Source organism: Grus americana, chromosome 17 (assembly GCF_028858705.1).
Source record: "Grus americana isolate bGruAme1 chromosome 17, bGruAme1.mat, whole genome shotgun sequence".
Lineage (NCBI taxonomy): Eukaryota > Metazoa > Chordata > Aves > Gruiformes > Gruidae > Grus > Grus americana.
In genome coordinates, this window is record NC_072868.1 from 10125351 (window position 1) to 10140967 (window position 15617).

General features: G+C 60.3%; 1 protein-coding gene across 3 annotated transcripts; it reads right to left on the bottom strand.

Annotated features, from left to right (window-relative positions):
- Positions 1-1315: 1315 nt before the first annotated feature.
- Positions 1316-13815, bottom strand: SAMD10 (sterile alpha motif domain containing 10). 3 transcript variants are annotated; one of them, XM_054845490.1, is made up of 5 exons: positions 13705-13815; positions 8202-8386; positions 4430-4598; positions 3155-3295; positions 1316-2612 (listed from the first exon to the last, which is right to left on the bottom strand). In XM_054845490.1, exons 1-5 carry the CDS (start codon positions 13733-13735, stop codon positions 2548-2550), a joined length of 591 nt encoding a protein of 196 aa, XP_054701465.1. In that variant the 5' UTR covers positions 13736-13815; the 3' UTR covers positions 1316-2547. The 3 variants fall into 3 exon arrangements, with proteins under 3 accessions (XP_054701465.1, XP_054701464.1, XP_054701466.1); XM_054845489.1 differs by lacking the exon at positions 13705-13815 and adding an exon at positions 10532-10602 and having other exon boundaries at positions 1322-2612; XM_054845491.1 differs by lacking the exon at positions 13705-13815 and adding an exon at positions 10532-10602 and having other exon boundaries at positions 2536-2655.
- Positions 13816-15617: the final 1802 nt, after the last annotated feature.

The following is a 15617-nucleotide window of genomic DNA, read 5'->3' on the forward strand; positions in this document are numbered from 1 at the left end:
GAACCCAGGGGTCACAGCCCCCCCCAACCCCTGCCCCAGCAAAGCTCAGACTGGACCTACCCGCTGCAGGGTCTGGCCGAGCTGACCCACACGCAGAGAGGGGAGAGAGCGGCCACGGCGGTCTGGGTCGCTCCATTGCAGACACCAACCAGGCGATGCCTTTCTCTGAGTTGGAGGAAATTTGGATTTGGGAAATTTGGAGGCTTTGCCTTCAGCCCAGCACCAAACCTCTGCTCTGAGGATGACAGATGTGAGTTATAAACTCCTTCGGCAATGCGCGTATCGTGGAAATCACCCTTGTGCCAGAGAGAGAATTCCCCTGCTTGGATCCGAGTACCATTGGGTGAATCCATTATCCAAACCAAAACAGTTTGAGAATGAGATTTTGTTTCTGAGACCTTTCCACCACCTGGGTCTTGTACAAACCACACCTGGGGACCCAGCACGGCCACCACAGCCAGAGCCCGAGGATGCTCTGTGCATCCCGTGTCCCTTCCGGGCCCTGCCACGTCCTTCCCTGAGCCCCGAGCCAGGCACTGGCTTGAAACCCCCATCCAGCCTCAGCTGGTGCTCGGGGGTCTGAGCCCTGGGGGGTTCCTGCCTTCCAAATCCTGGAGGCAAATCCCTGGGGCGTTGCATCTCCTCCTGCCCCACCAACAGCTTGAAACCAGCTGGAGGGTTCTAGGGACAGCTTTTCTTGGGGATTTCAGGGGGAAGACAAAAAAACCTTTGGGTGCAATCATAATTTTTGCTAGCTGTGGGCAAACAACTTGTTTTCAGCTCCTCTTTGATCCCACTCCCATGGAAATCTTCCAGCTCCTTCGCTGGTGAGCAGCGTCACCACGATGGGACAGGGATGGAACAGGGACGGGACAGGGATGACACCAGGCTGCCGCTGCCCCGTGCCAGCCCCGGGGTCTCTCCCACCCCACTTAGCACAGCTCGTTAGCCAGAGTAATGCCGGTCACAGACGAGCTTTGGAGACCTTCGCTTTGCCACAACCGTTATCTGTGCTGGAGTGGTAACTATGACCCCAAATCCTCTCTGCTGCCCCCGTCCAGCCACCCGCCAGCAAAGATTAACAGCTTCTTAATTCTCAGCAGTTCTGTGGAACTGGGGGGGGGGATTTAAATACCGGCAAAACACCTCGGACTGAGGCTTGTTCCCACAGGGCCACCCGGTGGGACCCCCGTTCCCTATGGATGTGCTCGTCACGGGGGATTTAGGGCTGTAGACACCTCCTGGGCATCCCCAGGAACACGTTCAGGCGTGGGAAGAGTCAGAAGGACAGCAAGTTAAAATAACAGTCTCTTATTTTATTACCAGCAGAGGAACAGGCAGGTGGGCGCCTGGTTGGGGGGGCCACCGCGACCTGCCTCCGCATCCCTGGCAGCTGCGATGTCCCAGGGGCCTTGGGGTGCTGCTGTTTCGGGACGCCCCCCGCCCCGGACCTGCAGCCCTGCCCTTGTCACCGGAGGGGAAACGTGGGGAGGTGACAGCATCCACCCTGCTCCCAAATCCTTGGTTGTTCCTTACCTGCCCGCGTGAGCAGTCTGTGGCTCCGGACAGGGGGGTTTCGGGGTGGGGGTGTAACAGTAAATGTTGTTTCACCTTAACGACAAGCTGGGTCATCAGGACGGTGCCTGGGTTGGGTGGCACCATCACCAGCCCCTGGGGAAGAGGTCAGGATGAGCATTTGCAAATGCCCAGAGGAGCAGAGCTCTGCAAAGAGCTGGTGGGAGCACAGAGGGTGCAGGAGGGAACACAACTGGGCACCAGGGCCGGGGGGAAACCCGGCACCCAGGAATCCCCAGCTTCACCCCGGGCAGCACCCGGCACCACCTGGCAGCATCCCCGGCTGCTCCCCCCCGGCCCCTGCATCAGCTCCCCTGTCTGCCTGCAAACGAGGACGGATGAAGGACGAGTTCCTGGCACAGCTTCCTCCAGGCCATGGCACCCTCCCGGCGTGTCCACCCTGCCTTTGCTCCCGGATTTTCCAGCTCTGATGACTCAGCTCCCTTTTTAACTCACCAAGTGGAGCCGGGTGCTGATGACTTGGCTCCGCTTTTAATTTTTTTTGGCTGGTCGGGTCATCTTATTTGCTACTGATAACGTTACCTCCTTGGATGCTGGAAGACAGCCCAGTCTGAAGAAAAAACTAAAGCTCCCTAAATAAGCTCCGAGGTATGGACATGAGCTGCTGGGTGCTGGGATGTCGCCCATGTGCATAAGGCTTCACCGTCCTGTGCGTGGCTCTGAGCTGTCCCGGGGTATAATCATGCTCGATTTGTTCGCAGTGCTGAGCCCTGCCTGTCGCCGTCTCCTTTTTCCCATCTCTTTCCCTGCGAACTGTCAGGTTCAGGTGGGCAAAAGTTCGTCTGTCCCAGCGGCTGTTTTGCTGATTTTCCTCCAGCCAAGAACCACGTCTGCTGGAGGAATCCTCCCATCTCTGCACAGAAATGTATTCATAGAAAAGAAAGAGAAAGAAGAAGGAGAGAAGCCCCGGAGTGGCTGGGAAGCTGTCTCTTCGTATTCCAAGCGTGTGGTTCAGGTCTCATATCGGCGGTGCACAGCCCATCCCAGAGGTGCTCGGTTCACAGTGTTGGTACAATCTGCCAAACAGACGGATCAGCTAGGAGACATTTCCAAAAGAAGCTGGAACAAGGCGGGGAGAGGAAGGAATAAAGAGCCTGCAGGGTGGCACGTTCCAGCTCGCCCACTGCCAGCCCTGAAGAATCCCATCCCTTCCATGCAAAATGCCGGTAATGGATTTTGTGCTGGGCACCATGGCTTGGCCCTGTGCACCGCAACCTGTCCTTGTGCACCACAGCCTGTGCACCACAATCCATCCCTGTGCACCACAACCTGTGCACCGCAACCTGTCCTGCACCACAGCCTGTGCACCACAACTCATCCAAGCGCACTGCAACCCGTGCACCCCAACCCCTCACCATGCACCCCAACCTGTGCTCCACACCCCATCCCAGCCACAGCACGGGCTGCATTTGCACCAGCGACATGCAGGTGGGTGCCTCTGGCTTCAGCAGCCATCCAGCCGCTGCTCTCCGTGGCCGGATGGCTGCAGGAGGGGCACAACCTCCCCGGGGTTCGGCTTTGCAGCCTCTCTCCCTGCTCGGCTTCCCGCCGGCCCTACCTTGGCTGAGCAGCTGCAGGTTTCGGACCTCCTCGCGCACCTGGAGCTGCAGGACCTGCTGCAGGACCTCCTGCCGCTGCGCCTCGTGAGCAATGCCCATGCGATGCAGCTTCTCCCCGTTCAGCCGCAGCAGCGCCCGACCTGCAAACACGGCATTGCTCAGCGCCCGGCTGGTGGCACCGCGTGGCAGGGACACTGTAAAAGTGCAACTCAAATGGGAGTCTATCTTCACATGGGAACAAGGAGGGGGAAAGGGAAGAAATCCTGAAATGCTCTTTCACCACCTGGACCCACAGGGACGGAGAAGCCTCGCAGGTAGCCCCACTTTCGGAGAGAGCTGGGTGGCAGCTCAAGCTCCCCAGCCTTGGGACAGGTATTGGCTTCAGCAATCACATAACCCATCCCCGCAGGCAGGAGCTTTCCATTTCTCCGCTCCACCTCACGCATCAGGAGGCGTTTTTCTGAGCGCACGGTCCCCGTGCGGGCTGGCCGTCCTGGGGGAACGGGGGTACCCATCAAAATGCATTAGCGCTGCTGCCACCATCCCCGGCGAGCCACTCTCCTCCAGTCCGGGGGCTATTAAACGAGGGATTTACAACCAGCTTTTGTCCTTGTTTCCCAGCGTACATTTGCTAATGCTGCCTTTGTTTCCCATGCAAGGCCTGGCTGAGCTCTTGCATTAGGGCTTTGCATCCCTCGCGGGCAGCTCCAGTGCTCCCTTCCCCGCTGCTTTCTCCTGGCCCTGGCAGAGCTCTGCCCAGCCATGCACACGTTGCAGTCGGACTGGGATGATGCTCATATGTAGAGGTCAAAGTCAGTGTTCCCAGGGGGCAAAAGGGAGGAAGCAGGTCCTAGAGGTAAATGTCCTCCAAGGACTTGGCTGGGAGTTGGGTTCAAACCTGGATGAAGACATTTGCAACTTGGACTCCAGCTGGGCAAAGACCTTTCTTCTTCTGCAAAAATTTTCAGTATTTAAAAACCTATTAAAATATTCTTATTAATCTAGGCAAGGAGAAGACTCTTCCCCATCTTGTAAACCACAGTCTCCCGGGGGTAATTTATACTCATTTTAAACAATCTCCAGCCTGTCCTGGAGCTCACCCTGGTGGCAGATGCCTCCTGCCCAGCAGCTCTCACCCCAGCTGCATCTCCATGGGAGAGAAGACAGAAATGGAGGGTACATCTATCTTCCGAACCACAAACCTCCAGTTATTTCCCAGGAGAACGTGCTAATGGCAATTAGTACCGGCTGTTAAGTGGGGGTGTCTACCCTACCTGTGATGGCATGGTGGGAGAACGCCTCGACGTAGATGAGATAGTTATGCGGGCAGTGCTTCTTCAGCCATTTGCACACATCCTGCTGGGTCCAGAGCACCACCGGCTTGGCCAGGCTGCCCAGCGTGGGGCTGGTGTGGTAGATGCCATAGTGATCGCAGACACGGCCCTGCAGGGAGAAGGAGGGGAAGAGGTTAGCAGGATTCAGCCCTGCGAGGAGGAAAACGCCTCGGCCGGGAGGTCAGCCCATGGGGATGGGGGAGCTGCTGGCCGGTGGCACGGGACTGTGGCGATGCCGGCAGGCTTTGGCTTTGCACCCTCTGGAGTCTCCGGGCTCATCCCAAAATAGCAACATCAGAGGAACTGGGCAGAGAGGCAGGGGGAGCAGGGATGGGAGGCCGAGGTGGGGGTCCTGCCCTACATAGACCCCACACCTGGGAGCCACCCGACCCTCCTGGTACAGGCAAGAGCCCCAGTGCCCTTCCCCTACGCATCTCTCAGCCCAGCCCAGCATTGCAGAGGCTCAGGAGACATCCTGGGGGTCCCCAGGGTCCCCCCCTCAATGGGCAGAGAAAGGTGCTTGCTGGCAGGTCTCAGTGGGGATGGAGCCAGCGAGGTCCTGGGGGTTGGCGGGTACCGGTACAAAGCCACCCCCACCACAAGTCCCCAGGGAAGCAGCCAGAGGCAGCTGGTGCACTGGAGCAGGAGGGTCTCTCCCTTTCTCTCCCGCTCAGCCTCCTTCAGCCCTGACCTGACCGGCTGTGACAAGGTCCTGCAGCCTCACGGGCATCTAAAGCCACCTCTGAACATCACGGCTCTTTCTTGGGGTGCTGCCATGCCCAGAGACACCCGAGATCAACTGGGGTTGCAGTCCTCAGTGCCCCGGCATGTCCTGGCTACCCTCCACCTCCCAGAGACCTCTGCCACGCACCCTTGCCCCTTGCCCGGACTGCCCTGGCCCCCAGCGCAAGCTGCTCCCTCTGGCACCAGTGCCTCAGTGCCCAGCAGGCACCTGCCTGGCAGCAGGTTGGGACTGGGACCCGCAGAGCAGAGGGGATGGAGGGGGAGAAGCGGTGCCCACGGGGAGATGGGGCACCTTGCCAGCATCCCTCCCTCCCTCCAGCTGCCTGCCGGAGCGGCTGGTCTCACCCCCAGCCATCCAGTAGCTCCATTTCCTCATCCACGTCACAGCGACTCCAGCCTCGTGAGGTCGTTGCAGCCTGGATTTATCTGGGCATGGAGCAAATCAAATGCCTTGAGCGTAAGAGTGCAGGAGGATAAGCCTGCTTCTCCAAGGGAGAAACCTCAAGGCTGGCTGGGAAATGGGGCTGGGGGATGCAGAAATCCACTTTTTCCTGTTTTAGCACTCAGGGGAGATTGGTGAGCTCTCCACTCTCTGTGGTGCCGAGACTTCATCCTTGAGCAGCACCAGCAAACATCGCTCCTCCAAAGCAGCTCCCTGTGCCTGAGCTGCTGGGACTGTCCTGGGCTGGACCACAGGCAGGTGGGGATGGGAAAGGGTCCCCGCTGCCCGCAGCAGGAGGGGACTGGGTTGCTGGTGTCCCTGCCAGCACGGTCCTCACCGCTGTCCCGGACACAGCAGGGGCATGGCAGGAGCAGCAGCCGATGCAGGGACACGCCAGCATGGGAAAGGTCAATGGCACTTGGACCGTGGTATGCCAATGTCGACCTCCGTGTGTGAACATTGGCTAATTAAGCATGCCTAATAGAGGAGTGGAGATAATTAGTGCGACAGGGGCTCCAGACATCCCGCGGTTACTGAAACTAATGACACGTCCCTGAGAGATGCCAAAGAGGAGGCAGCAGAGGGCAGCGGGGTCCAGGACATCTCCCCTGGCCCCACGCTGGGCATTGCTCACCCAGCAAAGCCTGGCCAGCCTGGCAGGGGCTGCTGCCTGTGCCCAGGGGAGATTTGGGCTTGGAAAGGGTCCTTTCCTCAAGCAGAGCTCACCTGTGCCAGCTGGGGACATTCCAGCGAGAGGGAAGAAGGCAAAGTTGGGAGGCTGTAAATTAATAACCAAGAAATCCATCTCCAAAGCAGATGGAAAATGCGATAGATGATGCACACGATTCGGTTTCCCAACCGAACCCTCACCTTTGGGGGAACCCCTGGCAGCTGCCCGCTCCCCCTGACACATCCCGGGAGCTGCCTGCCTGCCTGCAGGAGCAGCCCCAGCCTGCGCCCGGCCGCTTGGCTCCTTCACACTCGGTTGAGCGCGCCAGACAGCGTGCCGTGGGGAGGAGGCGGCGATTTGTTCTGGATTCACTAACGAGCAATGATGAGAAGCGGAGGGGCCGGGGGAAATAATGGCGAGCTTCCCGTGAGCTTCCCGCAGCTATTACCCAACTAACCCTCCGAGGCACGAGGGAAGAGGTGACAAACAACCTGCAATTTCCCTGGGCACGCTTGCGTCTGCAAGCGCTTCGCCCCTCAGACACAGCCCCAGACCCAGCTCAGCATCCCTAAACCCTGCGCTGCCGGCTCAGGGTGCGTCACCCCCCGCAGCTGGTGAAGCCCCCCCGGTGGGTCCCCGAGCGAGCCCCTGTGCTGCCCGGGTGGGAAGGAGAGGTGTAATGAATCACAGGCTCATTTTCCAGCCTGTCGAGCTGTGCTGTCTCTCTGATAAACTCTCAGCCGTGAATATCGAGCGCCGGTGTTGAGGAGAGCAGGCGGGAGGGCTCGGAGGCTGCTCCTGCGGGGAGGCAGGAGGTGGCTGGGGGGAGCTGGGTGGGGGGAGCTGTCCCCTGGGAGCTGCAAGGAGCAACTCACATCACCTCCCTTCGCTTGGGTGTTTTTCCTTGCTTATGACAAAATTAAAGCCTTCCTCCCCCCGCCATATCCCGCAGAGGCAGATGAGGGAGAGCCATGATGAAAGCAGCTGGCACCCGGAGAGTGGCTGGCGTGTCCCCGTGCAGGCAGCGCTGTGCAGGCAGCACTGTGCAGGCAGCACTGTCCCTGTGCTTTTCGCAGAGGTGCGAGAGGGAAGAGGCCACTGGGGTGCCTGAAGGGGTGACAGGGACAAGAGGCACAGCAGTGCCAGCACAGGGGGACCCGAGGGGCTGCCGCTCCTGTGAGTATCACAGCACGACGGTGGGACTGTACCCATCCCTGAGGGCGCCCTGCTCCCCTCCGATGCCAAACCCACCAGGCCCTCAGGATGCAAAAGCATCTCCATGTTGGAGGCTGAAAGCCAGGCAGTTTGATTTCCCCTGTTTTCTTTCCGGCGGTCACTGGCTGGATGTGCTGCCTCCGAACGGCTCTCCCAGGACATCACAAAGGGGGTAGGAAGCACCAGGAGCTGCTCGCTGGGAAGATGCTTCTTCCCACGGCTGTGCAGAGACAGGGCAGAGGGCAAATGGCTGGAAACCTTCAGCTCACAGCCTCATTAATGCAATAAAGGTCAGAATTTTAGGAGGTCAATGGTGCAAACCTGGCTAAGACATACCCAAGTGCTCACGGATTTTAAAGGATTATAAGGAATTTGGTTCTGACACATTTACTGTGAAATTGTCTTAAGTCCCAGCTCCGTGTGTGGAGGGGAGGTGAAGTACAGAGCTCACCCCAGCACAGCCCCCAGCCTGATGGTAATAATAAAATTATTACACTTATATATATTACTATACTTAAATGGCCAATAATCATGAGGGCTTTCAGCGAAACAGGATCTAAAGGCTTGATACTGCAGAGAAAGGAGAGATGTTCTTGCAGGGAATCAGTGGAGTGGAGGGGGACGAGGAGCCCAGCGGGTACCTGTGAGCCCTCGGTGCCCGGCTGCCGCAGGAGCTTGACGGTCCGGCCGCTGTCAGCCCGCTGGCTCCGGCCGTCGTGCCAGGTGAGGCTGCTGCCCGGGTTCCTCTGCAGGCGGTAGCTGAGGTTCTCGGCCGAGACCGTGTGCTCCAGGAGGCTGCGGCAGAAGCTGAAGTGAGCGGCGGCAGCTGCAGAGGGAAGGGGGGTGAGAGATGGCCACCGTGCCCCTCCGCCCTGCGCTTGGGCACCCCGAAACGCCTCTTCTACCCGATGGGACCTGCCGAGATCAGCCATCGCCCCACTGCCAAAATCTCCCCCTTCCTGCCTTCCCTTCCCATTGCCAGGGAGAAAACCCATCAGCCTCAGCTGGCGCCGGGAGCCGGCAGGCGCCGACAAGATGTTTGCCCACACAAACCCCTTGCCAGCGATGCTTGTTTTGACACCCGCCTGCCGAGCAGATGCGGGGACCCGCAGCTGATCTTCATCGCTTGGTTATCACCTCCTGCTTGTCACTGCCGCTCTGCCGGGCGAGACGCCGGGCGAGGGCAAAGAGCCACTTTCCATGGACCAGGCTGACATTAAACTGCCACCGCCGAGGGACGGGAAGCAGATAAACCCACCCTGGGCAGCCCGATGTAGAAGGGGATGCAAGTTAGTCCCCCCCCAGCACAGACCGTGGCTGCTTGGGGGCAGCTGCTGTCACACAGGCACACAAACTGCACACCCAAGCGATGGCCAAACATGTGCCAGCCCATCTCCGATGGCCCATGAAGAGCCATTTACCCACGACGAGTGGTTTTTGACCCTCAGCCCTTCTGTTTTAATAAGCTGGGGGTATTCGGGTTGCAATGAGGATGCAAAGCTCTCCTTTGGCGGGGGCTGAGGGGACCCAGCTGCTGTGGGAGGAGGACACGTGGGTATTAGGGGCTCACACACTCGTCTGCTCCGGATAAAAGCCAGCCGGCTTGACATAAGCAGCGTTGATCCGCAGAAGCAAAGACCAGAGCATCCCCCAGCTTGCCTGCTCCCGCCACAGCAAGCCGGCTGTCGCGAACTACCACTGAAAGCAGAGCAGCACCCGAAGGAGATCCACCTCTGGGGATAACCCACCCTGGGAGAGCAGAAGGGCTGGAGAAAACGCGCTGCAGCTCATTTTCATAATTAGTGGGTTTTAAGAGGGAAGAGGTCACAAAGAGACCTCTCGAGCACACCTTCATACAAGAGGAGACAAACCAGCCAAAAGAAGTCAAAATGGAGCAGGAAACAGTTGTTGATGTGTCCCAGGTTATCCAGACCACATCACACTGCCTCGTTCCTTAAACACACGCAGAAACAAGCATTGCCACAGGGAAACTGAGGCAGGGGACCTAATCGACAGCTGGGGAAGTGATTTTATGGAAAACAAGCTGAAGGGAGATCCATGGAGAGGCTCGGTGTTGAGCAGAGGCAGAGCTGGCAGGGGTGGTCCCTGCACCTATCTCAGGCGATGAGGATGACTCTGATGGCTTCCTACAGCCTCAGACATCCCAGATGTGGCAGGTGAGGACCACAGTGGGTTGTGCTCCCTCCAGCCAAGGATGCCCAAGATGCCCCTCCTGTCCTGCCCCCAGCACCCCGAGCACCCAGCCCTGCCGCAGCCATGCTGGACTACCCCGAGCTGAAAACTGCCCATCTCTCCGGGCCTTGGGGGCAGACATGGACCCGGCAGGTCTGCAGGGGCTGGTGCCAGAGCTGTGTCCTTTGGCTGTGCCGGGGCTTCCCCAGGACTTGCTGCGGAAAGGCTCAGTTAGGGAGCAGCGGGGAACGGGGCTCTGGCCATCATCAGGACCTATGTCCATAGGGGGCTATAGAGCATCTGCTGCCAGCAGCAGGACGTGGGCATCTACGCTCCTCCAGCAAACACAGCTGGAGGCGAGAGAGCCGGAGCAAGAGCAGATGGGAGAGAGGGGTGAAAGATGAAGGGAAAAACAAGCCGAGAAGAAAGGCAGGGCCGGGAGCGCCGGCAGCACTGCTCCCGTCGGGGACAGGCAGCTGCTGCCCCAGAGCCCAGAGCCTCCAGCAGCTCCCCGGCAGCTCCTCTGCAGCCTCCCGTTCCTCCAGCCCAGCCCTTGGGTCCCAACTTTCCCATCACCCGGTGGCACTCAGCGTGGGTGAGAACAGGGGGGGAGCTGAGCCAGGGCAACACCACGAGCACCCAGCCGCCCTCCATCCCCTCCGCTCCTCTTTCTGCCGAGCCAGAGGCTGTGCCCGCCGGCTGGGGATGCACATGCAGCATCTCCCCCCACCCTGCTGGCCCTGCAGCCCCCCCGGCTGTGCCCTGCAGCCCCTCTCACCTGGCTCGGGTGCACCCTGCGAGCTGCGGATGGTGGAGACGCAGCAGAGGGATGGACGGCCCTGCTGCATCTTGGCGGGAGGAGGGATGTGCGTGAGTGCTCGGCAGCACCGGCTGTCACGAGCGCAGCTCCATCCCTGCCTCCCCTCATACCTCGTCCACACCTGACTGACTGCCCTGATCGCCTCTCTCCCGCTGCCAATAAATGGTGGCTGCACGTTCACCCTGGCTCCGGCACTGAGCAGCCCTCAGCCGGCCTCACATGGGGGCGGGGGGTGAATTACACCCCCTCCCTGCTGCCCTGTGGGCGTTTGATCCGGAGAGATGCTCGGTGTTTTTCTCCGTGTGCTCCCGCCTAATCCCATGGCAGGGCCAGCTGGCACTGGGATGGATGGGAAGCCTGGGGGGCTGCCGTGGGGGACGCTGGACCCGCCGGGCATCAAAGCGCCCCAGGGCTGAGTGGAGCCGTGGCAAGCTTGTGTGTGGCAGCACTGGGGTCACCAGTGGCTTGGGGTGTTAAGGATGCAGGAGGAAAATAAATGAAGGAATGTGGCGATGAGCACCCTTCCTGGGCAGGGGCTGCGGGGCTCAGCACGGTCTGCTCCTGCACCCGGACGAAGCTGTTGTGGTTATGGCAATGTTTGGGGTCTGGGCAGAAGGGGAGTGCCCGCAGCTGGCAGCGCAGGTCGGTGAGCAAACGCTGTGCTGAGCGTGGGGAACGGCACCTTGAAACGGGGCTGCAGGAGCCTTTGGGCTGGCTGAGCCTGAGCTGGAGCAGAGAGGGGAGACCTCGGCTCTGATCCTAAATGGCCACTGTATCCCCATTTTTCTGGGTCCCCATGAGCTGGTCCATGGTCCCTGCACCTCACGGGCAGCCCCATGCGATGGATACTCACTGCCTGCTCGCGGGCTGGGGAATTACCACTGGCTTGTTTTCTCTCAGTGGCTCTTTGATCCATTTTGGGCATCTCTCCAGGCACACAGGACAAACGGAGGGGGAGGTCAGGGGCTGGGTCACCTCAGGGGGACCGGTGGCAGTGGGACAGGGTCTGCGGCAGCGGTGGGGACAGATGCCGCTCCCTCCCCTCGCCCAGCATGCCGCTGCTCCCTGCCTTTGCCTCTCCAGACACTTTTATGGCTGCTGAAACGTGAGTGCTGGAGAGACTCAGAGCAGCAGCAGTCACTGCTGGGAGAGAGGGACAGGAAACCTCCTGGGGACGGAGACCTGGAGGCAGGACATGGCAGCATGCACCCGTGAAAGCATCCCTGGATCGGTCCCGAGGCAGGCACGGGCTGATCGCTACCAGCAAACCAGCTTCAAGATGACTTTCTGCGGATGCTGCTTGCTCACAGGTGTCCGGGACCTGCCCCGGGGGAAGTGGCGGCAGGCAGCCAAGCTGCGGGAGGAGCAGGCAGAGGCACGGAGAGGGGAGCCTAGCGCCTGGACAGGCGATGCACTGACTGCATCCAGCTCCCTCCTCTGCCACCGCTTCCCAGCATGGCCTTGGACATCTCCCTGAGTCTTTGACGCTGTTGCACATGCGGGTGTCCCAAAGACACCTGTCCTCCTGCTGGGGACATATCTGCAGGCAGCTGCCGTGGGGGGCAGACAGGTTTCCCAGGGTCAGCCAGGCTTCCTGGGATTAAGGGCGGTCCCTGGGAGAAGCTTGGAACAAGCTTCACAGGGAATGAAATCCCTTTGTCAGCTTGCCCGGCTCCTGGTGTCTGGGAGGGAAAGAGACATTTAGCACCAAATGGGGCGAGAGATTTCCCGGCAGTCAGAGAGGGATTCGCAGGGAGCTGGTCGTCTCTCTTGTGTTCCTCCAGGCAGGTGAAGTGTGGACAAGACCAGAACTCTCCGGGGACTCCTAGGATGGGGAATCCACTCTGCTCATGAAGCAGCTTTGCGAGGGATTCTTGCTGTTAGTGGCATCTGCATGATGCCACGAGCCCGGCTGGCATTGCCATTGCCCTGGTGACCTCTGTCCCTTCCATGCGACTTCACCCTGGTGCAGGGAAGAGCTGCTGCTTGCTCTGGCAGAGCCCCTGGCACTGGCCCCAGGGAGACAGCGATGGTCTCCGGGACCTCCCAACGCACGTACTCTCTGAAGCCGTACCCGTAGTATGTCCTTATGAACCAGATCCTGCCCTGAGCCATTCCCTAAGACCTGCTGGCCCCAAGAAGGATGAGACCACGTTCAGAGACAACTGACACCCCCTCAAGCCTCTCCAGGTTCCCCTGGGGTGCACTTAGCCCAGGCCCTGGCTGCGATGAGCACCGCCCCAGCGTTTCCCTCTGAATTCTCTGCTTGCAGAGGTGAGACGGGAGCCTCGTGCAGGGACAGAGCTCAGGCTGGCAGCTGCTCACCGCTGGAAGGAGGAGGAAGGGAACAAAAGACAGATGCCCTTTCCATCCTCCCCGTGCAGCACCATGCCCGGGTTGCGTATCAGAGGAGTGTGTGAGGGTGCTGCCTGCCTGCATGGAGGGACAGGCAGCCCTGCGACAGAGGGGCCCTGGGGCACAGTCTCTGGGGACTCTGTGCCTGTCTTTGGGGGTGTCTGTGCTCCTGAGCCCCCTGTGGGTACTGTCAGGTGGTCCCTGAGCACCCCAGGACAGAGGATCTCCGTAGGGATGGGCAACCAAGACAGTCTGGGGTGAGGGCAGCAGGCAGGACCTTGGGGCGGTTCTGGGCAGAGCAGGCTCTCCTGGCAGAAGTCAGGTGTGGGATCCCACAGGCACAGACACCCCTGCCTGCAGTGAGCCCCCTTGCACCTTGTCATGCTCTTCCCAGGGGTCCTGCCCTGCTCCAGCACCCCCAGGCCTGCCCTGCCCTGCCCTCACACCTGCACCCCCTTGCTCCAGCCAAATTTCCCAGTCCATTTCACTGGTATCCCATAATACTGGGGGTAGGGGACAGGGACAGACCCTCCCCGGCATGTTGAGGGCAGCAAAAGGGGGTGTGGAGGGGCAGACCCCCGGGATGGAGGGCAGACACCCGGGCAGGGTAGAGGACATACTCCCGGGACGGAGGGGGCAGCACCGGGGGATGTACGGAGGGGCAGACCCGCAGGATGGAGGGGGCAGCCCCCCCAGGGACGTGCCCGCCGCGTTTGGGGCCGGGGAAGGCGCGTCCCGCCGTGCACCTGAGCCCACCCCCCGCCCGTGCCCGGTACCTTCCATGTCCTTGGGCTGGCCGCAGCTCATCCTCCGCGCAGCGGGGCCGCGCTCAGGCGGGGACGGAGCCCCGCGCCCCCCAGCGCCGCCGCCGGCACCGGGAGCTCCCGGCCCGCCCCGCCCCGGTGCCCGCGCCGGGGGCGGTGCCGCGCTCCGCCACCCCCGGGCGCTCCGCCCGCCCCGCCGCCGCCGCCAGCCCGCTCCGTGCTGCCTCCCGTGCTGCCGCCCGCCTCCCTCCCCCTTCCCCGAGATGCCCCGGGCATCATCCCCCCGGCTCCCTCCCCAGCCCGAGGGACAGGTCCTGGGGACACCAGGGTCCAGCGGGCACCGTGCGCAGGTTTTTGCTCGTGTTTGCTCCGGAGCACGGAGCAGAATACAGCGCCTGGCTCTTCCCTCCTCCCTAAATTTCCCTTCTCTCCCCGACCTGCAGCTCCCCAAACGGGTGCCAGTGGGGCAGGCAAAGGAGGGTGCTTATCCCCGTGTGCGCAACGTGGGCTCTGCGTGGCCCACAGAGCGAGTGGGCACCCGGCAAACCTCACTGGAGCATGGCATGCAGGCATGGAGCAGAATGGCGTTGCCAGCACCCATCACTCCCCCAGGGTGGCAACCCCACGAGTATTTTTGGAGGCACATGCCTTCAGCTATCGCACCTGACTCCCAGCCAGGGACCGTCACTGTCAGCCCATGGAGCTGCGGAGGGGCCAGGGCTCCGGCTGTGCACCCTGCAGTTATCCCGCGCTGGGATGGGACAGGGACAGGGACAGGGACACGGACACCACTGGGTGCCCAGGACGAGGACAAGTGGATGCCTGTGCCGCAACGTTTCACCTTTGCAAGGCGTTCCCCATCACTGCAGCACCAGGCAGCACCCTCGCCCTTGTTTCAAGATGAGGAAAACTCAGGCTTGAGGGATGCTGCTTCCAAAACCACGCTCGGTCCTTAGTGGCAGGTTTAGGCACGTTGTGTGGTGATCAACCGCCATGAGCTGGGGCTGTAACGGTGCAATGGGTGGCAGTGACCTTGCACGTGGCCTCGTGCCAAGGGTTGCTTGGCTGTTTGCTGTGCTAGTATAGCTACGGCACAAAACCCACTCAGATCCAGGCTACACAGCCGTGTGTGTGTGTGCGGCACTTGTAAAAATTAAATTCAGCTCCCCAAATCGACACAACCTTTCCAAAATTTTGGATGCTCACTCAGGAGCTGCTTCGGATGGGGCTCAAGTCCCCAACCAGGCTCAGCTCCATGCCACGAGCCTGCTGGGGTTGCTGTGCTGGGCGAGCAAACCATGCTGCCATGCGGGGACATCGGGCCACGAACTGCATGCGTAGCCTGCAAAGAATCTACAACTAAAATCCCCCCCAGCCCTGGTGTTAGCATTCCTCCTTCTCTTACTGCTGCAAGGGAACGGTCAGGGCAATATTGCTCGTTGCAGGCATCTGACTCTGTCAAAGAAAGAAAGAACCTATTTTCCATCAGTCTGAAATTCCCGGTTCTCCCTCAGTCTCTGTCTACACATGGAGCTTTCAAGCCATGGTAGAAATCTTCCAAGAGAAATATGGTTAAAGACGGGCCTTGGCAGGAAAAGGCTAATGTCGCTTGAAAAATGTGTGCAGATTACGCCAAGCTGTTATTAAAAATAAGTGCTGCACTGTTCCCAGCCTTTGCTTTCCCTGATTTTTCTGGTAGTAATCGCACTTATCCAGGAAAGGTTTCACGTGTCTGGGGGAAGGAATTTGTTTCATCATCTGCAAACAGGTCCAGTGCCAATCTACCGTCCTGCCGATGCCTGGCGATGCTGCGGTGGGGTCTGGCTGCGTGGGGAAGCCTGGACCACTCACCTGTCTGTAATTCCAAAGGATTTTCAGGAAAACCCCGTGCCTCTGGGCTGCTCGGGGAGGGCTGGAGAGATGGC

Bases quoted from the DNA above. Each gene is read 5' to 3' on its own strand.
- SAMD10 (XM_054845489.1), bottom strand. From the start codon at position 10,601: ATGCAGCAGGGCCGTCCATCCCTCTGCTGCGTCTCCACCATCCGCAGC. The intron at 4,599-8,201 runs GTACCCGCTGGG...TTCTCCCTGCAG, and splicing joins CGGGCACCGAGGGCTCACAG to GGCCGTGTCTGCGATCACTA. The intron at 3,296-4,429 runs GTAGGGTAGACA...CCGTGTTTGCAG, and splicing joins CTCCCACCATGCCATCACAG to GTCGGGCGCTGCTGCGGCTG.